The 24807-nt window shown below is 49.2% G+C and overlaps 1 protein-coding gene and 1 long non-coding RNA gene across 2 annotated transcripts in view; one reads left to right on the top strand and one right to left on the bottom strand.

The window, feature by feature from the left end:
• MYO5B (myosin VB) overlaps positions 1 to 22109 on the bottom strand; it is a 339234-nt gene extending 317125 nt beyond the window's left edge. Inside the window, exon 1 of the mRNA XM_032310014.1 lies at positions 21600 to 22109. Within this exon, the coding sequence (XP_032165905.1) occupies positions 21600 to 21626 (27 nt within the window). The 5' untranslated portion in view covers positions 21627 to 22109. The remainder of the gene's footprint in view (positions 1 to 21599) is intronic.
• On the top strand, positions 19992 to 21266 carry LOC116571730. Its single transcript, XR_004277964.1, has 2 exons — positions 19992 to 20075; positions 20289 to 21266. It is a non-coding gene; the product is annotated as an uncharacterized LOC116571730 (long non-coding RNA).
• Positions 22110 to 24807: the final 2698 nt, after the last annotated feature.

The following is a 24807-nucleotide window of genomic DNA, read 5'->3' as shown; positions in this document are numbered from 1 at the left end:
AGATAAATCTTTAAATAAATAAATAAATAAGAGAAAGGGACACCTGGGTGGCCCAGTCAGTTAAGCCAGTTCCTTCGGCTCAGGTCATGATCCCAGGGTCATGGGATCAAGTCCAGCGTCGAGCTCCTTGCTCAGTGGGGAGCCTGCTTCTCTCTGCCTCTGCCTGCTTGTGCACTCACACTTTCTGACAGATAAAAATCTTTAAAAATAAAAATAAAGAGAGAGAGAGAGATACCCTGGAGAGTTCTCTGGCCCTCTCTGCTGTTTGAGGAAGCAAAGAGAAGACCCGCAACTACAACCTCAGCAGAACCGAACCACGGTGACGCCCTGACCCTGGACTTCCAGCCTCCGGAACCGTGAGAAAGGAGTGTGCTGGGCATAAGCCCCCTCGTCTGTGGCACCCTGTGACAGCAGCCCACTCTGAAAGTGGGACTTTCAGAGTACAACCAGTCGGTAACCTGGGGGCTGCCAGAAACCATGCTTTCGTTCCTAGGTCTACACTTTCGTTCCTAGGTCTACACTTTCTTAGGCAACTTTTCTCATCACGATGCATTTGTATTGGAACCCTTCGGGTTCCTCCCCACTCTTCCAAGCTTCTTTCTTATCATTACGTTCATCCTCACTCTGAACGGTACTGTGAGGTAAATCCAGTTGTTTCTATTTAACATGAGAGAAAACCTCTGAAGACATTCAGCCACTCACCCAAGTCCTCACAGCAAGGAAACGGTATCAGGGGACCAGAATTCTGAGCTCCCAGTCCTGCAGGCTTGTGCCTCAGCCACCTAGAATATTCTTCCTAGCATTGTCAATGTTTAACCTTTCCGTCCCTGCTTTAAGATTAGTGTATTCTACAACCATGGCTGGAACACAAGATCAGAAAACAGTGAACAGGAGGAAAGACGTGTTTTACCTGACCTAGAAGAATGGGCAGGAAATTCAGCATTCCATCTTTCTCTACTTGCTTCCATTTGTTTTTGTCTCTAAAATGTAAAATGTGGTTGCCTGTAACATCCCCTCAGTATTTTCCAGGCCCTTCAAAAGTTCTGAGATGGGGCGCCTGGGTGGCTTAGTGGGTTGAGCCTCTGCCTTCAGCTCAGGTCATGATCTCAGGGTCCTGGGATCGAGCCCCACATCAGACTCTCTGCTCAGCGGGGATCCTGCTTCCCCCCACCTCTGCCTGCCTCTCTGCCTACTTGTGATCTGTCAAATAAATAAAATCTTAAAAAAAAAAAGTTCTTAGATAACCAGACTCTCAACTGTTCAGACCAGCAAGTACCAAATATCTATGATGTCATACTCGCTGGGCTCTTGGCAAGGTCTCTGCCCTCGTTGTGGAGCTCAAGAGATAAGGCGAGCATGTAGAGCATTAAGCCATCACCTGCAACATTAGTAACAGTACAGACCATGACTGACACAAAGGCATAAGGGGAGAGGAACAAATGCTGAGACCAAGTAATGTGTGGACAGGACCTACAATAACTGCTTCAGAGTATGAAAACGGATTTCCCTAGGCTGAGGTAGTCAGGGAGGGTTTATGGAAAAAGCTAACACTTAGCCTTGGGAATGAATTTAAGAGAAAGAAAATATTCTAGGTAGAAGCAGCATGGGCACAGAAAAGCTCAAGGCACACCAGTAGAGGAGTGGACATTCTACCAGTGGGGGAAGAGTCGGTCACACGAGATTGTCATCAACTGATAATCGAACGGAGCCATCCTGACACTTCGGCCAGAAGAGAGCTTCAAGCTGGTATCCACAAAAGGAGTCCTTCTCTCTCACGTGACAATAAGCTGAGAAGACTCCTGAGTTCTAGAGTTTCAGCCTGAGACACATGGTGCACAGGAGGGTGTCCTGTCAAGAACTTAGGAAGGAGCAGATGGTCCTGAATGGGGAACGCACCACCACACACGGTCACCTTCTAGTGACTGCGGAGCCACGCGCAGTCGCATCTAGTTCACCCTGAAAACAAACCTGGGGGAAGGCACACAGCCAGCAGGGCCCCCTGCTCTGATAACCAATTCCAAAACCAGCTTTGGAAATGCAGCAACAGGTCTTCCTCCCTGTGCTTATTTACCAAAAAAATACTTTTGTGTCCTCGAAGGAATCTAGCCAGAGTGGCTAGTCTATATGTTTAAAGAAAAAAAAATTAGTGGAGACCTTCGTTCTAATGACCACTGGGGACGATGTTCACCAAAGTGTAACTGTGCAAGGGCATTCCCCAACACGTGAGCATGAATGAGACCATCCAGACCATTTTGTCTGATAGGATGACCCAGGAGAGAAAGCACACCGACCCCCAGGCCTAGGGAATCAGAATTCCCAATAGGTTCCTGGTTCAGGGAGTCCTATGGTGGTGAACTCTGGCCAGGCTCAACCAAGATTCTCCTACTCAGACAGGGTGTAACTCCCTCATTCTAACGTTAAACATCTAAAATGCGGAGGGGAGCCTCTCCATACCCACTCTATCCGCAAGCCCTGTTGAGTCATCTTCCACATACACCCATCTTTGCTTCTTGCTGGGCTCCCTCCTCTGAGCCAACCAGCTCAGCCTCCGGCTGGCTAATGGCAAGTCTCCTGAGTAGCTTTCCTGCTCCTTCCCTTGTCCCCTTCCAGTTTCTTCTCATGGCAGCCACATCAGTCCCGGAAGGTGCTCATTGGACTCTGTCACTCCTCTGCTTGAAACCATCCAGCTGCTGCTCTTTGCTTTTGGAAGAACACCCAAACCTGCGACAGGCCACTAGGACCCCATGTGAGCCGGCCCGTGCTGACCCCGACCCGTTAGTACCCGTTTTCCTCACTTGCTGGCTGCTTCCTTGCTTATGCCGGGAACCTGCTTCTCCCTCTCCCACTCCCCCCTGCTTATGTTCCTCCTCTTGCTAGCTCTCTCCATCAAGTAAATAAATAAAACCTTAAAATCAATCGATCCTGGATCTTGCTCTTACTAAATCAGGAATGGGGAGAAGGAGGGAGAAGTGTGGAGAGCATTTTGTCTAAACAACTTCTGCAGTGAGGCGGCGCCTTCTGGCAACGGGCGCACCTTCACACTGACCTACCTCACGCTACACAGTGAGACCACAAAGACCGGAGAGAAGCAGCTTTGTTTTTCGATACACACATTGTGACTCACATTAAGTGCCACTTTTACAGAATCAGAAGGACCGAGGGACCTGGTCCTACTCCTTCCAGGAAATGAAGAAATGGAGGCCCAGAGAGATCCAAGGGCTCGGCCAAGGTAGTTAGCATCTCTCAACTGTCATCAACTTAGATTTATATATTATAATCCAAGTCTCCAAGCAGAGAACTCCCGTGCTCTTTCCATCAGCTCACACTCATTCTAGGCCACTTCTAGGTACAGCAAGTTCCTGGACATCTGCGAGTCAGCCCGCATAGACCGACACACAGGAAGCTGGGAAAGTAAATGCAGTAACAGAACTAGAGACATGTCACTTCACTCTTTTAGCTACAGGAAAGCTATTGAGTATCCAGGAAAACATACCCATGGCAGCAAAACCACAGGAGATGGGACTCCCCCACCTCCACCATCCCAGAATCCCTAGGAAGGGGTCACCAGGATGCCGTGTGCTGGAGCCCCACCTGCAGCCTGGAGTCGCCCACTTCCCAGAGTGAGTCTGAGCACATCACGTTACAATTCCGAGTTTCAGCTTCTTTATCTTCCCTACCTCAGAGGGCACTAGTGAACCAAAATGAAAAAGACAACTAGGAGAGTGCACAACTTGGAAAACACACAGTATGTAGGAGAGATCGCTGTTAATAAAGAACTGATATTTTCTGAAGGGGAAAAGCTGAAGCCAACCCCCTGTGGATTCCTTCAAGGTCACCTCTCCCCTCCCACGTGGCTGGAATTAGGGGATTGTGGCAGGAGTGATATACCCTTAGAGACTGAGGCTGTGTGTGAAGTAGAAAAGGTCTTGTTTTTCTTCCATTTGGTTAAACAAATGCCTCACAGAGTGCTAAGGAATCCCCTGACGGGTGGGTCACAACTTCAGAAAACATCAGACCTCAGACATCAGGCCCTGCTCCTAGAACACAGCCCATGGCAGGGCTCCCATCAAGTGACAGAGCGGGGACGGGGCGGGGGTTAACAGAGCGCAGCCAGCCACACCAGGACATCAGGCCCTCTTGGATCTATCGCAGTTAGATGCTTGATCTAGAGCTTCCTCCACTCTCTCTCTCTGCCTGCCTGACTACGTGTAATCTCTATCAAATAAATAAAATCTTTTTTTTTTTTTAAGAATTTTATTTATTTATTTAACAGAGAGAGATCACAAGTAGGCAGAGAGGCAGGCAGAAAGAGAGGAAGGGAAGCAGGCCCCTGCTGAGCAGAGAGCCCGATGTGGGACTCGATCCCAGGACCCTGAGATCATGACCTGAGCCGAAGGCAGTGGCTCAACCCACTGAGCCACCCAGGCGCCCAAATAAATAAAATCTTAAAAAATAAAAAAAAAAAAGAACATAGTTGAACAAAATCATATTTGGGGGGGTGTCAATCCTAAAATCAATAATACAGTAAAAGTCATGGAGCACCAAAAATTACCTCTGAAAATCCCTTATGCTGCTCCCACGACAGATGCTCTCACTCCCACAGGCTCCAAACTGCCTAAGCAAATAGATTTCCCCTCCCACCGCACCCTCGCCATGGGGCACAGTCTCACTAAGCACGGCAGCTAACACCCTAAGCTGTTTTGGTGGGGTTCCGTGGTTGTCTCCTAGAGACTGCTTGCTCTCACCAGCACAGCCAGCTGCATTCCCCACCTTCAGTGCATCCGTCCAGGAGCCAGGCCAGCTGAGGAACAGCACCACTGCTCATGCTCTTCAAAGAGCATCGCTCCTCTTTGGGTCAAATTCAACCTCTACCCCCTCCAGCCGCACCTCAGTCTGGGTCAACACTTCACAAGAACCAAAGAGCTGCCACTGGGCAGAATTCACCTGAGAACTTTGCAAAACTTCCATTTTGAAGTCAGTTTTGCAAAGCATGCTCTGGATACAATAGAGGTCACAAGGAGGTTCATGTGATAGCAATCTCACTATAATACATAAAATCACCTGTAAGACAACTGTATGATTATTGTCATTTATCATCCCAAGTGAAAGTTAATGGCACAGGTTTCTTGCCTGTGTGTTTTCCTGGTTATATCTGAAGTCACCAGAAGTCACGTTAGCACAGCACTAGACAAAACATCTGTAACACCTATTGAGAATAAAAAGTGATACTTTAAGGCAAATTCTGAACACTGGGTTTCACAGAAAAACTTCCTAGGACCCCCTGTTTAAAACAAAGTTGAAATGGTAAAACTAAAACAATTATGTAAGTTAAGATAATCCTAATTGTACAGAAACAAAGCTATCTTCCAAAAAAAAAAAAGTTAGTACTAATTCAGGTTTATCCTCTAGAATAAGCTTCAACATCTGCCTTCGGCTCCAGTCATGATCCCTGTGTCCTGGGATCAAGTCCCGCATCGGGCTCCCCACTCAGCGGGAAGCCTGCTCTTCTCCCTCTCCTACTTCCCCCTTACCCGTGCTTGCGTTCCCTCTCTCTGTGTCTCTGCCAAATAAATAAAATCTTAAAAAATAAAAGAATAAGCTTCAACAAAGGACTACATGGTAAGATTAGAGGCCCAGCTCAGTGCACTGGAGGTCGCCTTGCAAAGACTCAGGCAGATGATTTTCCATGCTTTGCGGCATTACTGTATTCGCTAGAGGACTTTATTTTTTCTGGTGTACTTTTTAAAAGGGTATAGTAAATCAAATCCCATAGCCACTTACAGTCATTGTTTAGAGTTTTATATGCTCCCATCTTTGACAGGAATCTTTCATAACCTTACCTGACGTCAGTCTTAAAGGGCAATGCAAACAAAACTTCAGCCCCATCCCGCCCTACCCACCAAAGTTGTGAACCCTACATCCCACTCCCAGTCTTGGAACTTGGGGCTGGAGAGAAAAGCAGTTTTCTGGACGAAAAAAAGGCAGGGCTCCCTTTCTAGTGAGCTCCTGTGAACAGCTCAGAGGAAGAAACCACTCTGGAGGCCGGAAGCTCCCAGGCGACAGGATTCTGATCATCCCCATGCGTGAACGTGTCGTTCTAGACGGGGCACCAACCCTCCTCAACCCTCGCAGGCAGGAGAGAAGGGCACACTGAGGGACCAACAAGGAGCGAGAGGTGAGACTTCCTCTCAAACCCCCATCTTCAAGGCAGTCACGAAAGCCAAGGAACCTCAACTTCCCATTGAGCAGGAACCACACTCCACCACAGCTGTGGTCTCGGTAAAATGCCTCCTTGATATACTATTCTCAGACACCCCACTGAGTTCAACTGTTAACTCCTTATTAAGGAGGACTAGCTCTTAGGCACCTGTTATGCTCTTCCCTGTGCCGGATTAAGAGTCTTAAATATTTGCATCTGCTACACAGCTGTCCAGCCCACTGAGACGAAGACTGGAAGACATCGCAGGTGTGGGCCAGGGCAGCACGGTGAGCTGATGACGAACATCTCTACAGAACGTTTCAGACACACCATGCAGTTCACAGCCCAACCAGGTACAAAGGAGAATCAAGACCACTGTCCACCTGCATAACACTGGTCAGGCAGGACTGGAAACCACCAGCTTCCCCAGTTCAGCGTCGCGAGCTAGCTCAAATACTAGCCATGGTTTACCACCGTGAATTAGTACTATGTGAAAAATTACCACCTCTGAAGATGTCTACTTGCACAGTAATTTAACAGGAAAGATACTTGCAATGCATAAGCCTCGCTCAGCAAATGTGTGCTACCACAGAGCCCCGGCAAAGCCCACGCAGCTAAGGCAGAGTTCAAAGTCCAGCACCAAGGGGACTGAATGAGTGAGATTAAGTGGAAGACACTTCCAGCCGGACTAGCTGGTGGGCTAGCGCTCAGCTACAGCACCGTGGACATGAGTTACGCTCCAGGGCTGCCGGGGTGCTCACCACCCTGGATGTGGCAGTCTCCGGCCAGCATTTCGGCAGTTTCTGATTTGAGACGGCTCACACTGCAGCCCGAGCTCGGTTCAGACGGACACCCCGAGCGTGCGCCCCACTCAGTAAGAGCGCGCTCCCCCGCTGCGGGCTGCATAACCCCAAGGGCCCGCAGAGCACAATTCTGTTCCAGGCTGCCAGTCAGATGCCAGGGCTGTGAACAGCAGGGGACCCCTGGAGCCTTTATTAAGGATGGATTAAGGTTAAGGACTGGGAGGTGAGGAAGTGGAGGGAGACGCAGGAGGAGAGCCTTAAAACACTTCAGTAGAGGAGATGGAGGAGATCCAAGAAGAAACAGTTACCATGGGACTATTTATAATAGGTGTTAAGACCCACATCCCAGCACTGTTTTTAGGGTTTCCTAACAGGTTAGATGTGGAAGCAGCATCAGAATCCAAGGCAGGGGCTGCTAATCAGAAAACCCGATTACGAACTCAAAAGAGGCAAGTACCATAGACAGCCAGAATCTAGCACGAAAGGAATCCAAGCACCAGACCGATCTCCCAAGTCCTGTTCTACAGGCTGAGATGCAGCAGCTCTATTTTCACTGGCTCTCTGGTCTCTGTTACACTCCAGGTAAGAAAACTCTGCTCTAGTAGCTGCGACACCCGCACCCTCTTCGGAGGTGTTCCCGGGGACCACCATCTTTGAAAGCTCCCTGGGCATACAAGGCCAAAGCCCCCTGGGCCAGGCACCTGCCCCAAACAGCCACTCAAGGGGCCCCTTTCTAGGAAAGCTTCCGAGCTCCTGTCGTGAGCGACAGAGCCAACAGCCAATCTGCGGCAGCCGTCACCACCAATCTCAACTGGGATTGAAGATTCAGAAAGGGGTACTTAATCCAACCCAGAGGGGAAAAGACAAAAAAAAAAAAGAGCCAAGAGTAATGGAGTCCTGTTGATGGCATCAGTGTGGCAAAAAAAGCAGGCCTGCCACCACGGACAGGATAACCTAGTCCCTAAAGCCTCAAAGGTCACGGCCATCTTTCTGGCCCCCTGAATCCTACACTGCCATGTTAAACTAGGACACGCAGACCAGCTAAATCCAACTCTAAAGACAGCATCCTTAGGACAGAGGCAACATCTTGAAGTACCCTGCAAAGAGGCAAATATGCCAAGTGCCAGCGAGGGCTGAGACGGGCATAAGTACCCCGTTAGCAGGTCAGGGTGGGGTGCTCTTCTCCGTACAATCTGGGACAAGCCCCACCATCGTAAGCTACAGAACCAGTTAGGTCTGGCCCTTTAGGGTTGAGAGGATAGGTGGTCTTCAAAACTAAGACCTCCGGGCTCCTTTTGTTCCCTCCCCACACCTGAAAAAGATGCCGCAGAGACATAGCCCTAGTGCCTGTCCAATGCCAGGATTTTGCGAGTTTAGGATCCACTTCAAGGCTGGCTGCCCCCTTCAGAGGAATGGGAGCCAGAGAATCTGCGCCGCAAGTATCCTGTAAGCCCTCCCACACCCACCCCTACATTGCCCTGAACTGCAGCTTTCCAGAAGACAAGACCTTCTCCTAGCAACTCCTATTACCGTTCACATGTTCTCACGGTGTCTCAGTAGCAAGTTTCTGAGGGTGGTTCTAGCTTCTTACCCATGTCACAGGTGACAAGCCTAGAGGTTGACCAGTCGCCAGAGGTCACACAGCTGGCAAACAGGAAACCAGGGCTCAAACCCGGGTCTAGCCAGTCCAAGCTCTATGTTCCCTCTTACTGCCCCCAATCTGACCGTGGTATTACACCTAGGAAACTTACCACCTTCACCTTTAAGTGTACGGTCGGGTAACGTTAAGTGCATTCACACTGCCATACAGCCATAACCACCGTGCAGCTCCAGAACTTCCCATCTTGTAAAACTCAACCTCTGTACCAATAAAACCACCCACCTGGACTCTCCCCTCCCTCCTGCAACCGCCGTTCTCCGTGGTCTCTGAGTTCGCTTCATCCAGGTACCGCTCACATAAGTGGACTCCTAAAGTCCATTGATCATGCCCTTGAGGTTCATCTGTGATAAAGCACGTATCAGAACCTCCTTAAGGCTGAAAACGACTTTATTGTCTGGATATACCAGTCCCTCATCCATTCATCCAGGATGGACACTGGCTTGTTCTTATCTTTTGAGCATTATGAATAATGCTAACCGCCCCCTCCTTTCTAATACCAAGTGTCCAAAATCCTGCCTGATGCTAAGCAGTGGGAAAGACGCAACAAAGAGCATTTGGGGAAATTAGGTGGAATGGGCTTTACATTTTTCAATCAACAGATAATGCTAGTACACTTGTCCTAACATTGAGGCAATTATGCCCATGTATGGGTCATATTAATATACATATATTTAAGAGGGACTATAAGTAACTATAACTACAAAATCCAATGAGACTTCAGGGTTTTTTTGTTGTTTTTAAGTAGGGCTCCACACCCAGCACAGAGTCCTATACAGGACTTGAACTCACAATCAGATCAAGGCCGTAGCCGAGACCAAGAGTCAGATGCTCAACTGACTGAGCCACCCAGGCACCCTGAGCCTTTAAATTTTTTTTTTTTTTTAAGATTTTATTTATTTGAGAGACAGAGATCACAAGTAGGCAGAGAGAGGGGGGATGGAGGCTCCCTGTTGATCAGAGAGCCCGATGTAGAGCTCAATCCCAGGACCCTGAGATCATGACCTGAGCTGAAAGCAGAGGCTTTAACCCACTGAGCCACCCAGGCACGCCCTGAGCCTTTAAAGTTTTAACCAGACAGACCAGATGCAGAATGGAATGGCTCCATTCAAAGGAGTCTTTCACTGACAGCCATGGAAGCTCTCTGCCGACCCACTGAGATCATTCCAAGGCCAACGCTAACCCTGGAGGATGACAGCAAGGAGGCAGCCACATAAAACAGACACCAGTACCTTCAAGTCACTTAGTCTGTAACAGAAATGCAGCTCAGCGAACAGCTACCTTACTCAACCAAACCAGTTCTTTGAGGAACTCCTGGATATAACCAGAAAGGCCTACCTCCCAGGCGTCAGGAGATTGCCACCATACAAGGGGAAACGAACACATCAGATCTGAAGTCAGTTTCAGGAGAGGCGTTGAGGAGCTCCAGCTTCCTGGTGCCTCAGCAGAGAGACCACACCCGGCAGCAAAAAGCACTCGTTTGCCTAGATCAACTGTGACCTGCAACCAGGTCCTATCACATCGTAAAGGCATTCTCCTCACTCTGGTGTGCAGTTTGTATGTGACACAGTCACACACATGTATACACACACAAAACGACAAAGGAACAAGCAGCTCGACAGCAAAGAAACTCGTTCCTGGCTGAGGAAACACTCATTTTCCTTATTTTATAAACAAACATTAGCCCTCATTAGCCAGTATAAGCAAATCGAAAATGATTAAATGTGATGAGACAAAGCAATTTATCTTTTTTTTAACATACTAATATCTTCAAGCCTATTCATACAAGAAATGAACCACTAGACTGGGAGAACCCAAGGTCAAAAGACACTTTTGCAGGGATGGGCTGTGACTATATCCCGGCAGGTAGAAGATACCCTGAACACTTGCTGGCTTAGTGATCAATCCAAAGGGATCAATCTTCAGATGAAGACGGAGGACCACCTGTGTAAGGGAAGACTCCAGAAACCAACTCAGTTGGATTTTTCTTTCCTGACTTAGCAAGTCTCTCCTGCAAGCCACTGGCTTTGTCTGAGCTCACACGAAGGATGGAGATCAGGATTTGTCCCCAATCCCCATAAGGACTCAGGGGCATCTGCCTGAGACGGTTAATCAAGTTGAATTGGGAATAAACAGGAGATTAGGCTTTTAATGTAAGTGACAACCTTAGGAAAGGCAAAAAAAAAAAATCTGTGATCATAATTGTTAGGATATTATAGGCTATGATATAGGACATCATGATAGGTTAGGCTACTCAAAACCAAGGCAGTTATAGGAGCTTTCCATGTCCACAAACATTACTTTGCTGTTATTCCACATTCACACCTTGTGCTGAGCCTTCAGGCACAGTAATAAGAAAGAAAAACAACGTTTAATTATCTCCTGACAGGGGCTCCACATTCATAGGTTGAGGCAAGTGCCAGAAGAAACAGATGGGCCTTCCACTGGGTACCCGAAGCCAAAAGCCAAAATGACAGGAGAAAACGTTACAGTAAAGCTGGCTCCTTAGTGGAAAAAAGGCCTTTCCTCGAAGTGCCATGACCTGGAAACAGGAGGGCAGTGTAAGAGGCGTGATCCAACAGCATTCACGGAGTTCCCACAGTATGCAAGAACTGTGACTTGGGAACGAAGGGATGGGAGAAGATCCAACCCACACCTTGAGAGGAACCATGCAGATATGCACAAACCATCAACTACACAGGCGTAAGACATCCAGGCTATGTCAGAGGTTCATAAAATCTGGCTTTGAAAACATCCCATTTTCAGCAGAAACAGTCAGATAGGTCACTGGTGAAGCACAGTAACAAAAACCTGTGAACTCACCATGCGATTTGGCAGTCTGCTGACAGCCGCACCATCCCCCAGGTCACCACCATTCTGGTTTTCCCCCCACTCAGTTTCATTATATACATACGTCCTCCAACAACATGGTCCATTTTGCTAATCAGAAACTCCTAGCTGGTGGTAGCATTCTGTCTGCATTCTCTAAAGCACTCAACACGACTAGTGGCACCTAAACTGGAGATAATAATATAAGCATGCAGCCTGTCATCGGCAAGACTGTACTAGGCCCCAGTGGCCAGTTATCAAGAGATAACTAGAGTGCCCAATGAATGACCAGGGCACACAAATAAGTAGCCAAATATAGTACATTTTACCAGTTCAAGGATCTTTACCTTGTCATCTTCCCCAAAAATGACCAGTTCCGAGGTCAGAATACAAATGGAACTGGAATTCTGCCCAGTAGCTTTACCTATAGAGGCTGGTCTCTAAGCCGGGGGAGCGGAATTTGGTGCAGAGAACACTGGAAGGGAAGTGTTTGAATTCCATGCAGAAAGCATCCGATGTTTTTGTTCACTTAGGATTTCACATCACCACACATTCTGGCAAAAGCTCTCTGGGAAAAATCACTAACTTTCCCTGATGAGCCTCTTCATTCCTTCCCCAAACTTCAGCCAAGGAGAGAAAAGCCTCCAGGGTCCACGTCGGTATCAGAGTCACTCAAACGAGGGCAGGAACTTATGAGCCAGTGAATAAATGTTAAGAGGAGCATTATGAGCTATTAACTTGGACCTCAGATTTAGAGGCTTCATCATTCCCACAGCAAATCAGCAAGACAGCACCAGCACTCACCCCCTCCAGCATCCAGACAATGTGAGGACCTCCCTCCTGTCCCACCTACAATGCCCCTGCTTGCATGGGGCTGCTGAACCGCTTGGACAAAGCCCCGGTGAAGCCCCTACAGTTACAGTCCTGGCTATCCCTCTGGAAGGTGCCCTCCTCAGATGCCGAAGAGAAACCTTGTGTAAGAGGCCCCGGACTAAATGAGCAGATGGAAAAGGGCTTCCCAGAGGACCGTGCCTGCTCTCCACTCGTTCTTAGAACAAGAGGCTCACTAGATACCAAGTGTGGCAAGAAAGATGATGTTCTTGCTGTGCTATTGGGGGAATGGGGGACAGAGCCAGGCAAAGCGTCTGAAAAGGAGTCAAAATGGTTACATTTCCAGTCCCCCAGGTTGACACTGCTTGAGTGTCTTACATCTTCTATGTTTGGATCTTCAAGAGGTGAACTGTTTTGGGGGCCACGGAGAGCTAAGGAAAGCCAAAGACCATTTTGCCTGCATTTGGGACAGTGTGACAAGGCACCAGGATGCCCGTGGGGTTGAGGGTTGTGGCGGCAGGAGGATGAAAAGCACTAAGTTCCTAAAGAAAGGAACTCTAGGGTCTGACCATCTGCCCACCTTTCTGTATTCAGACCATCCTTCCTTCCTCCTTTGTCCTCCGGGAGGATCCTCTGCTGCTGGGGGACAGGGCAGCACTAGGTAGAAAGCAACCTCCATGTACCAGACTCTTCTGTACAGATGTTCTACCATCAATGGAACAAATCTTCGTGGAAGGCAGAAGCTTACACTACTTAAACTTACCTTGTCATCTTCCCCAAAAATGACCAGTTCCGACCAGACACTGGAGGTCCTACTTCCTTGGTAAGAGAAGTACATCTTCTGGCCAGTCCATAAACTCCTCCAGTTGTAACGGAAAGGAGTTACTATTAAGTGAATTAATACACAGCACTTAGAAATAACCTGGCTCAAAAAAGACTCCGTGAATGACAGCTATCTTGGCTCCCTGAATCAGGGTTTTCATTTCTTTGGGTAAATACGCAGTATTGGGATTACTGGATCATATGGTATTTTTTGAGGGACCTCCGTAGGTTTTCCATAGTGGCTGCACCAATAGTGCAGAAGGGTTCCTGCCCTCCACACCCTCTATCTTGTTAATCGTGCTTCCATTAAAAGAGTTAGCTATTGGGCACCTGGGTGGCTCATTCCATTAAGTGTCTGCCCGGATACAGGTAATAGAAGGAAACCTACAAATGAACACATTAAACATATGAAGAGATGCTCAATCCTACAAGGGAAACCAACTTTAAGTCAAAAATGAACCTGGTAGTGTAAGTTTAAGAGGAGCAAAAACGGCCGGTGCCAGGGAAAGGTGAAGAAAGTTTTTTGGAGGCTACTGGTCGTATTGAGGACAGCTAAACATACATGTCAACAATCCTACCCTTAGGAATATATCCTAAGTGAATAACTGGAAAGAGGTTCCAAGAATGTTCTGCAACATTTTCCACACACACTAAATTATAACAATTCAATGTTCATCAAAATTGGAATAGTTAGGGGCACCTGGGTGGCTCAGTGGGTTAAGGCCTCTGCCTTCGGCTCAGGTCATGATCCCAGGGTCCTGGGATTGAGCCCCACATCGGGCTCTCTGCTCAGCAGGGAGACTGCCTGCCTCTCTGCCTACTTGTGATCTCGATCTGTCAAATAAATAAAATGAAATCTTAAAAAAAAAAAATTGGAATAGTTAGCATTATAGTAAATCCATAATATGCCATTTTATATGGCCATTAAATGGTAAAATTACCTTTATACGCCACAGAGTTAGGGGGGCACAGTAGCTTAAGATCTGGAATAGTATCTATGGCATGACCCCATTTTTAAGTATAGTATACTGGGGCACCCAGGTGGTTCAGATGGTTAGGTATCTGCCTTCAGCTCATGATCTCCAGGTCCTAGGATCCAGCCCCACATCGGGCTCCTTGCTCAGTGGGGGTGCCTGCTTCTCCCTCCCCCTCCCTCTGTTTGTGTGCTTGGTCTCCCTCTCGAATACATAAAATCTTTAAGAAGTGTATATTGAACCATGCATCAATAAAGCAGTGCTGCCTAACAAACTACATACGGAGTCTTAAATTTTTTTAGTAGCCATGTTAAAAATAGGTGAATCAAACACTTTAGCCCAATATATCCAAAGTATTTCAACATATAATCAAGAATAGCAGGAGGTATTTTACATTCATCTTTTGTACAAAATCTTTAAAATCTGAGTTGGGTTTTTAGGGTTTTTTTGTCCTTGTTTTTGTTTGGTTTTGTCTTTAACACCTCCAGCTCCTCTCCACTAAGTGCTTAGGAACACCCTATTGAACAACACAGGTCTGGAAGCTATACGTAAGTGATTAACAGCAGCAGTTTCTGGGAATGAGATTAGAGACTTTGCCCTTCCCACATTGTAGGAATTGTTTCAATAATCGTTTGTATTAACAAAAAAACAAAAAAAGGCATTGTGAAAAGTGTTTAGATTTCCCTTAAGAACTCCCATGAAAGGCCAGAAAGCACAGCTTTAATTGAAAACTTCCTTCAAACAGCTCTTGCCCATTCCCCAGGGGGGCAGTGGGAGAGTAGAACCTCCAAGGCCACCCACCACACAGCACGACGACTCCAGGGGGAGAAAAGCGGATCACCAGTTAAGCCCGTGCAGTGCACAAGACACTTCACAGGTTAAAGCACGTGATCCTCCAGGACTCTTAAGACGCAGGTACCGTCCCAGTTTCAGATGAAAAAAAAAATTAAAAATTAAAAAAATAAAAAAAAATCAATCCACTTATTCCAAAGCGTCAGAGCAAAGCATTTAACTATATACCCAGGACAGTCCTTACCAAGATCATGACCAGAGGCCAGGACTGCCCACACCAAGGTCATGATCTGATCTTTATTAAAATCATGTTCTAAGACTGGCATTCTTTAGAGAAAATCCTACCCATAATTTTTATTTGCAAGAACCCCCAGATCCTAACATTTCTCCTTTAAGCTCATATATCCTCAAACATCAGTTTATATAAGTGGAAAGTATCACCCCAAACTGAACAGGTTAAAAAAAAGAAAAAAGAAAAAGTATTGAGTATTCCTTGCCCTATTCCAACTTTTCTGTCCACCCTCAAGCTGGAAACTTCAAGGTCGTATTTGATGACTCCTGCCCTTGCTGAATTTTAGGCTCAATAATCCCTAAGTGGCTAAAAAACAAAACAAACAACAACAACAAAAAACAGTGAAAGTGGGCTCCTGGGTGGCTCAGTCAAGCATGTCTTTGGGTCATGTCAGGATCCCAGGATCCTGGGACTGATCCCCACATCTCCCTCTGCAGCTGTCTCTCGTGAATAAATCTTTAAAAATGATACTTAGCACCCCATATCTTGGTATGTAAATACCCCTCAATAAAAGGAAACAGACATCACTTTAACCAAAGGATCGAAGGCATACCATCAGAAATGGGACACGATAGCACAGATCTCTTGATATGGTGCCCTAAGAGCAATTGATTTCTCCTGATGTTTTCTTAGCCAAAATTCATAAATGCCATGTAAGCAGAATACACCAGGGTTATCCAAACTGAAGACGTTTCTACAAGATAATGGACCCATACTCATATTGCCAATGTTATAAAAGAGAAGAAACGGAGAAACAGCCCCTAGCTGGAAATCAAAGGTGCAAAGATGCTAAACAATGTGGAATCCTAGAAGGGACCCTGGCCCAGAGAAAGGTCATTAGTGGAAACACTGATTAGCTTCAGTAAGGTTCACAGACCAGTTAGTTCCGCATGAAGCTTAATTTCCCCGTTTCAACAACTGGGCCATGCTTACAGATGGCATGAACACTGGGGGTATTTGGAATAACACACAACTCCATGTTTTGTTTTGTTTTGTTTTTTGCAACTGTTCCAGAAGTCTAAAATTTCATGATCCAAGAGCAAGAGCTAAGCTATTACTACGGCTGCCATCCCCAGTTCAGTCTCGCTCATCCCTCCCCCCTCCATGCTTCCCAGCCCTCTCCCATTGCCTCCTGATAATGCCCTTCCCCTTGCATCCTCCATGTCCATTTAAATCCTATTCATTCAAGGCCCAGTCACAGCCCACCACTGCTAAAGGAAGTCCTTCCCCACCCCTTGTCCCCCCCCCACCGCCCCCCACCACAGCACACCCAACTCCTGCTTCCACGAAACACCCACAATGGAGTGTCTGGGCTCCTCCCGTGACACAAGGGTAATGTTGTATCGTTAAGGACACACGGGTACGGCTGTATTAACTCCGTGCACTTCAGGTTCTACTGCCCAGTGACAATGAGCAAATGCAAAATGTTTGTGCAGACAAGCCCATCCGAACAGACGTTCCACTCTTAAATGAACTGCTTTTTAATGCTGTTTCTGGGGAGCCTACTGAAATGTATGATGGGCCAACTATTTCAACTAATACAAGTCTACCTTGGAAACTATGTATAAAGAAATACACTATCACTCAGGGAAGGCTGTATTCGGACTTAAAGGTTTTTAGCCGTATACCTTATAGCTGACCATTACAACACAAAATATTTAGGAATAACAAAAATCTGCCAGGTCATAGAAAATGTATTTTTTACTTAGAGGTGCCTCGGCCCTCCAACCAGCAAGTGGATGCCATCTCTCTGAACAATGTAAGTACAACGGTATATGGAGAGACTCTGACCAGACCTGGAGTGGTCAAGAAGCCTCTCACGGGGGTGGGTACCTTGCAGTCAACTGAACTATTCGGAGCACATTAACCAGAAGGAAACTGGAAGAAACTAGCAGCCAGAATGCAAGCTTTCCCAAGAGGCCCGAGTGGGAGACATGGGGTCAGCAAAGAGCTACAAGAAAGTTCCAGGAGGAATTTGGGCAGGGGGATTTGGGGGGGTGGATGCGGGGACAAGCTCATAAGCATCTCTTCAGTACAAGGCACAATGCTAAACACACCGGAGGCTCCAAAAAAGGTTTGCTGTGTTGTCTGTTCTCTAGGTGTGCTCGGCCTGGGGGAAGGGGGTGGAAGGATGGGACAAGAACTACTGATAAGGGGGCTGGGGCGGGGCACGCTCACTCAGTGCACACCTGTAATGGGCAGAGAACATGCCCAGAACTGGGGACAAGAAGGGAGGGATGGGGGCACACTAATGGCCTCTGTGTGGCTAACCTAGCTTCAAAGGACCACAAGGAAGCCAGAGCCCTTGAGTTTCTCAACATCCCCTCGGCCAAGCCACCATGGTTCCCAGAATCAGATCCCAAGATGAAGATTCCTGTTTAAGTGACCTGTTGGGTGGTGCTCCCAAGACCGGGGGAGTGGGACAGGGGAGAAGAAGGCAAGCAGGGGTGTGATATCCAGCAAAATCCAAGTGAAACTTGGGCTCAACTTGCACAGCTCTGGAAAGAGCAGGGGCCTCACCCTAGGGCAGTCCGGTTCCGTGAAACTTGGGCTCAACTTGCACAGCTCTGGAAAGAGCAGGGGCCTCACCCTAGGGCAGTCCGGTTCCCAAGGCTGGAGAGTGTGGAAGGTACTTTATAACTAAAGGAGTTATACTCCCTTTAGTTAAAGGACTGTCCTGGGGGCAGGGGTGTGTGCTCAGGCTGCAAGAACCCTGGACAGAAACAGGTGCCATCGGGAGTGAACAAGCACCAGAGATGAGTCAAGGGCCCACAGGAGCACTGCCAGCATCTGCTACCACTTACAGCTCTACCGGCACCAGTTTTCTGAAATATCCCTTGGGAGCCAAAAGTAGGAGTGAATCCTTAATGCTTCCAAGGGTGGCACGTGGGGACAAGAGGCAGGCGGCTCCTGCTGCTTTCCAGACGGACACCCAGGAGACACCTGCATACCCGATGCATAAGGAAAGCAGAGGACAAAGCCCCCATTAACATACACGGGGGGGGGGGGCTCCACCAGTAAATCAGCAGCAAACAATCCCGGCTAGGACACCATTTATCAATTACGGGGGGGGGGCGGGGGGGGGGGGGATCAACCAGAAAATTGAAGGTACTTGTTTCAGTCTGCGACTTCTGTCACTGCTGGCTAAAATCCAAACAGCCTCCTGAAAGACTCCTCTGAAAAAACAGTATTTATAAGAAGGGTTATTCTGAGGAAAAACTTAAAGTCAGACTATTTTCTGCAGTTATCACAAATTGTATTTCTAATGCTTACGCATGCTCAGGTCTCTTCCTGGGACCTGTGCGAATCAAGTTAGCCCATACCTCCAACCCACAGGAAAAGCAGGACTAATCGCCACATACATGCACTTTGGGACACGACCGCTGCTTGTCAGCTCCAGGTTCCTGTGAAGAGTAGAGGAGGCTGTGGCACCTTGACATGACCCTTAAAGTGCCTGGCATGGACTCTAATTCTCTTCCCTCCAAGAAAAGTCTCACTAGAGAGCAATTTCTCAAAGATGAGGTGTTGGGTCTTCTGAAAACAGACATTCCCTTGTTGATGGGAAGCTGGGAAGTGACCATCATCAAGGACTAAAAACTCAAAAAATTTTTTCACATAGCATGAGAGCATCCAGTTGGAGAGTACAACTGCTAGAAAACAGTGATGTGGCAGAGGAGGAAAAAAAAAATTCTTCTAGAATAAGTAGAAATAGAATAATATGTTTTTACCTGAAACTGTACTTTCAGATTAATTTATGTACTTACAGTTCTCCTTCCAATAATATCTTCCAACTAGGTCACTAAAGCAACAGGTATAGTCCTAAAGGGCTTTAATATTTCCAACCCACTTATAAATGCTGTTGACATAATGGATAATTATTTCCATCATGCATAATACATTACAGTGCATGCCTGTATCCAGCATTCATCACATTAAACTAGTCTAGCAAGTTAAAAGGGAGAACATGAACTGTTTTAACACACTGAAATGAACAAATCAACTCCCTAAGAAAATGAATCCTAGTAGCAGGCACGGTTTCTCTAAGTAATTTGTGATTCATATGCATACTGAGAATCCAGCCTAGCAAGTAGGGTAATAATGGTAACAATGTACCAGCTTCTCATAATAAAGCTTAAGTCTAACTCCAACAACAACTGCTCAAAATTCAATCTGGAAGCTACTTGGTGAGCCACAGAAAGTCTCAAATTTCAGATTCATCTACCTAAAAGTGATTAAGAACTAGAAACCCCCCTAACACCATCAGGTCAAGTCCCTCAGCCCTGCAAAGGCATTCTGAAACCCTGAGTTGTATCAAACCCTCAATATCCATGAAGCCAATTTAAGTGATCTGGGTGTTCCCTCAAGACCCTTTTCTTAGGATAGTTTGGTCCTTACCACAAACCCAGAAAATTACTTTCAAACTTTGGACCGGACTGCCACTAGGGTCCATTTCTAATAATTAACATGCAATTCACTCACTTATAACATAATATACTCGTTTCTAAGGAGAAAAATCAAGTGTTTTCCCCTGGAAGTGTCGTCTATGAAAAGCAATCCAATCTTGTTTTAAGATCAGGGCTTCAAAATTACAGGTTTATTCAGTTATCCATTAGCTTCATTCACGTAGTAACCACAGTGACCTGATGAAGGACTTTGTGATACATGGCAGGCATGGGCCATTGAGGCACTCGTTTTATTTGGCAGTCGAGTATTGTCTCCGTGCACTTCTGAGTGTTAACAGAACTTCAAGTCTTTACATTCCAGTTCAGGCGTCTCCACTCCCCGGGGTTCCAGCTCTAGTCCAAGCGCCTGACAACCCGCTTCGCGGAAAAACTGAAAGCCAGGGCTTTGAGGGCTCCTCCCAAGACGCACAGGGGTAAAGCGTGGGGCACTTTTCAAAGCCAGGCACGCCAGAGATTTTCACCGAACCGCTCTCCCCCAGCCTTCCCCCTTTCCCGAAGCTGTCACCCACGCGCAACCCGGGCCGGGAGCCCTAGTGTGGGTGGAGGAGGTGTTCGAGACTGCAGTGACCCCACCCTCTACAGCCACCTCTGGAGTGTCCTCCCAGCTTGGCTCGCTCTCTTCCCAGGAGAAATTAGAAAATCCGTCCAACGATGCAGCCAGCCCACCCCGCCGCAGAGCTCGCCCACGCACGGGACAGCGGAGAGCAAGAGCCAGGTGAGGACGCGGAAGTAGCTCTTCCTCCCCGCCTAGACCTGTTGGCCGGAGCAGGTCTCCTGCAAATCGCACACCCACGCGCGCGCACCCTTCCCCGGGCCCAGCGCGCACACACCCACCCGTGCACGTACACGGACGCACGAGCCACTGTCAAACGGGTCACAGCCCCGGAAAAGACGGAGCGTGCAAGCCTCTAAAACTTACTGAAGGGGGGAGGGGCACATGCTTACAGGCCCGGGCCCGTCGCGGTCTCCTGCCAAGCTGAAACCCGAGCGGGGCGCGGCGGCGGCTGAGCGGCCGTAGACGCTCGGGGAGGCGGCGGCTAGTCCCGAACTTTAAACAACTGCCGCGGAAGCAGGGCGTCTCCACCCAGCCGCACCTGTTCCCGACCGTGGGGGCCGAGCCCCGCACATCCCTGCTGACCTTGAGAACATCCCGGAAATCCAAACTCCACCCCCAGGTCAGCGTTCCTCCGACCCCCTTCCCATCGGTAACTGAAGCCTTCCTGGTACCCACGCGGAGGGGCCGCTTCCAGCCGCCCCCCCCCGCAAATTAAGAACGCGCTTCCCTGGGGTCTCTGCAGATCCTTCGAGCATCTCACTTCTCCCGTTGCTTATCTCCCCTTGCCCACCCTAGCCATCAGCCCCTTACAGCAGGTTGGGTCCCCTTCTCTCCATCCCGAGAGTGCTAACATCCCCTAAGTGCGGGCTTCCCCCACTGGTGCGCTGGAGCTAAAGGAAGCCTTAGAGGAACGCCCTTGCGAGCTGCTTTGCAGAGCGGCTGGAGCGGGGTCCACGGGCAGGAGAGGGGGCGGCAGCAGGGCTGTCCCCCACGCCCCGGGCCCCACACTGGCAGCAACCATCCCCGCCCCCACAACGGACCGGAAAACTCCGCAGAACCAGGCGAGGAAAGCGACAGCAGGGCGTCGGTGAGGGGGCGACAAGACCTGGCCGGAGGCAGAGCTGCCGAGCGGACGCCACCGAGCCGCCGGGAGTCGCGGCCGGTCAGCGCAGGACGCTCCCGGAGCAGCCAAACTTTCTCTGCCTCCCGAAGTTCTGGGCGCCGGGGAGCTAGCAGGGGGAGGCTGCCAGGTGGCTCCCGGGCCCCCGCCCGCCTCCGGGGACCGCAGAAGAGGGCGCCCCCGAGGGCCGCGGCGGCCGGCAGCGCGCCGCCCTCGCCCTCACCTGGGCCGCCGGGACCGCGGCGCGCGGCCCGCACTCACCTGGCTGTAGAGCTCGCCGACCGACATGACCCTGCGGGCCGGCCCGCGCCGGGGCACCGCGCCTGGCGTGCGGCCCTCGCCCGTGCCCCGCCGCGCGGCGGGTCCCGACTCCTCTCCGCCCGCCGGCTCTCAGTCCACCGCCGGCCCTCCTGGCGCCATCTTCCTGGGCCGGCCGAGAGTTTCCCGGTGTCTCACCGCTCGCCCCGGGACCTGTCCCGCCGGCTTCCTGGAGGCGCCGCGGCCGGCTCGCCCTCGGCCGGCGCGACCTTTACTCCCGCGGTGGCGGCGCAGCTGCGGCCGGGCAGGAGTGGCGGGCGGGGGAGGAGGCGGCGCGGCGCCGCTCCCAGCTCAGGTATGGGAGGAGGTGCGGGCGCCCGAGGGGGAGGGCCGAAGGCGGGGAGGGAGGGCCGCGGAGTTGGCAGAGGGTGCCGTGCGGCCGCCGCCTTTGAGCCCTGCGGGGGCCGGGCTGGACGCGCCCTCCCGCGCCCCCGCTGCAGCGGGGTCCACGGGGCCGGGGGCGGGGCCGGGCGCGGAGCTGGCGCGGGCCGCCCCCTGCTGGCCGCCAAGGGCACGCCGGCACAGGTGCGCGCGGGTGCTGCACCTGCCGCGCCACGCTCCCGGTGCCCTCGGGAGAAGCCGGGCAGGGAGAGTGGAAACAAGACGGAGAAGCAACAGACGGCGAGGGGGAGGGAGAGAGGAAATAGAGGAATGGAAGTCTATGCATGAAACCTCCCATCATTTCCCCCGAACTTCACGTGGCTGCGTTCAACATTCTCATTAAAATTCAGTTGTCATGGGAGGTTATAAAAGGGGACTTAGCTATACCAATGACGGTCTCCGTCAAACTGAGCTCCCTGGCCTAAAGTCCTTGCTAAAGAAGTGGATTCGTAGCTTCTCTACTTGTTTTGCCTGTTTCACCCACGGCTTCCAATTAGGCTCCTAACCGCCGTCACCCCCACTAGAGGATTATAGTTAGCTTTTGCGGAAAGTCTTGCATGTTCTTCTCTCTTACATGCGCACTCTCCATTTCTCTGCCACTTTCTACCTCATTTTTGTCCCGTCCCGCCGCCCCCCTCCCCGCTAATAACATTTGGCTTCCTGCAGTAGCTTCTGTCCTCTTTCTACCTGTAGTGGAAAAGTAAACTTCAGCCCAAAGGAAGGTAGTTGGCAGGAGTTGGCGGACGGAGAGCAAATACTGTAGAAGAAAAGGACCTTGGTTTATCTGAAGGTGGCATTTGTCCCTAAATGTGGAACAGCCTCTGAGGGTAGTTCTCAGCTGCAGTGTGTGTCCATCCCCGCTGCAGAAATAGTTCTGGAACCTCAGACGCTGGAAGGGGCTTCTTAAACTCTCTGCATTTAAGACCTTCCCACGTGGAATCCAGGACCTCCATTTAATTCACCTGCCCAGCCTTTCCCAACTGTGCCTCCTCAGTGAGAATGGCCTAAGGAGCTTTACCAGATCCAAGGAAGGAACCCTACCCTCAGGAATTCTGATTGGTGAACAGTGGGACCCTAGTGTCTGAATCTTTAAGCTCCTCCATAATTCTAAAAGATTGTACTTCCGAGGTTAACAAATGCAGTGACCAAAGCTTGGAGGACTCTCCTTGGATCTGAAATGGAGCTCTTCACATCACCGGCTGGAATAGAAAGGAAATGGCTCCACCACTTATCTCTCACTCAAAAATCTGTCTGCCTGGTTTCCTTTCCTGTTTTCCAGTAGTTCTCCAAGTGCAACCCAGGGCTCTCAGCATCACCTGGGAAGTTTAGAGCTACAGATGGTCAGGCTTCAGACTTGCTGAATCTGAAAGGCTGGGAGTGGAGCCAGCACCCTGTTTTCACACCTAAGGGATTCTCCCCTTTTGGGTAAAGAAACCCCCTTGCTATAGCTTAGTCCCCATGTCTGCTCTGGACGTTGGCTTCACCACCATTCTCCATCAGGGGTCTCGTCTGTACCAGCAACTCTTTCTCTATTCTCCTTTCCTGCTAAACTTCAGGTAGTAGCTTGTACCAGCTGGCTCCACTTAAACACAGTCCCCCCCACCATAATTCACAGGTTCTCAACATTTTCTGCACCTTTATAAAAACAAATGCCTGATGTCCACTCCCAGAAATTCTGATTTAACTTGTCTGGGGTGCTGCCTGGGTAAAAGGATTTTTAAGAGCTCCCAGGTCATTCTAATGACAGCCAAGGTTAAGAATTGCTGCTTTAGTCCCTTCCTAAGTGACAGCTCACCCTGCATCCTACTGAAATTGTTTTCTTCCTCTGAAGCATGGGGTAGTAAATGACTCTCCCCACTCAGGTTCAACCATCTTCTTCTTAGCACCTCTCATTTTTCTCCTCTTATTTTCCCAGCCTCTCTAAACATTCCTTCGTGGTGTCATTTTCTTTCTTTCTTTTTTAAGATTTTATTTATTTATTTGATAGAGAAAGATCACAAGCAGGCAGAGAGGCAGGCAGAGAGAGGGAGGAAGCAGGCTCCCCACTGAGGAGAGAGCCTGACGTGGGGCTCGATCCCAGGACCCTAAGATCACAACCTGAGCTGAAGGCAGAGGCTTTAACCCACTGAGCCACCCAGGTGCCCCATGATTGCCTTTTCTAACTCTGTTTGCTGGTTCTTCAATAAAACTGTGGCCCATTTCCCAAATCTCTTCTCATCCACAGTCCCCATTTTGCCTCTCACTGCATTGTTAACTCTCAAATCTAATTCTAACGTTACTATAGACCCACCTTTCCATCTGCCTGGTAGACAACACTAGCAGTCCCACCAGGACCCAGCATTAACCGGAAACTCATTTGTTTCCATCCTTCCTCCCCATCCCCTCCCTGCCTCCAGCCTTCTAGCTTCCATCATACCTGGCACAGACTAAAAGCTCAGTGCATGCTGACTGAACCAAATTACCTCCCTGAGGAGAATCCTACTCTTGGCCAGGGCTTTGTGAATTTCTAATCTCACAGTCAGATATGGTCTTTCCCTCTTTGAATAATAATACAGATTTTTTAAAACTCACTTTGTGCCAGGAAACTTGCCAACTGCTTTCCTTCTGGGATCTTGTCTGAGCCTCAGAACAGCCCTATAAAGGAAGTTTAAATAATGGATCTATTTCACAGATGAGAAAGGTGAGGCCGGTGCAGGGAACATTCTAGAGCAGGCCTTCAACTACACTCTGTCTCACTCTAAGCCCTTGTTTTTGCGCTGGGGGTTCTTTA

Source organism: Mustela erminea, chromosome 13, assembly GCF_009829155.1.
Source record: "Mustela erminea isolate mMusErm1 chromosome 13, mMusErm1.Pri, whole genome shotgun sequence".
NCBI lineage: Eukaryota > Metazoa > Chordata > Mammalia > Carnivora > Mustelidae > Mustela > Mustela erminea.
The sequence above is the reverse complement of the archived record's forward strand: the minus strand, read 5'-3'. Positions and strand labels throughout refer to the sequence as shown.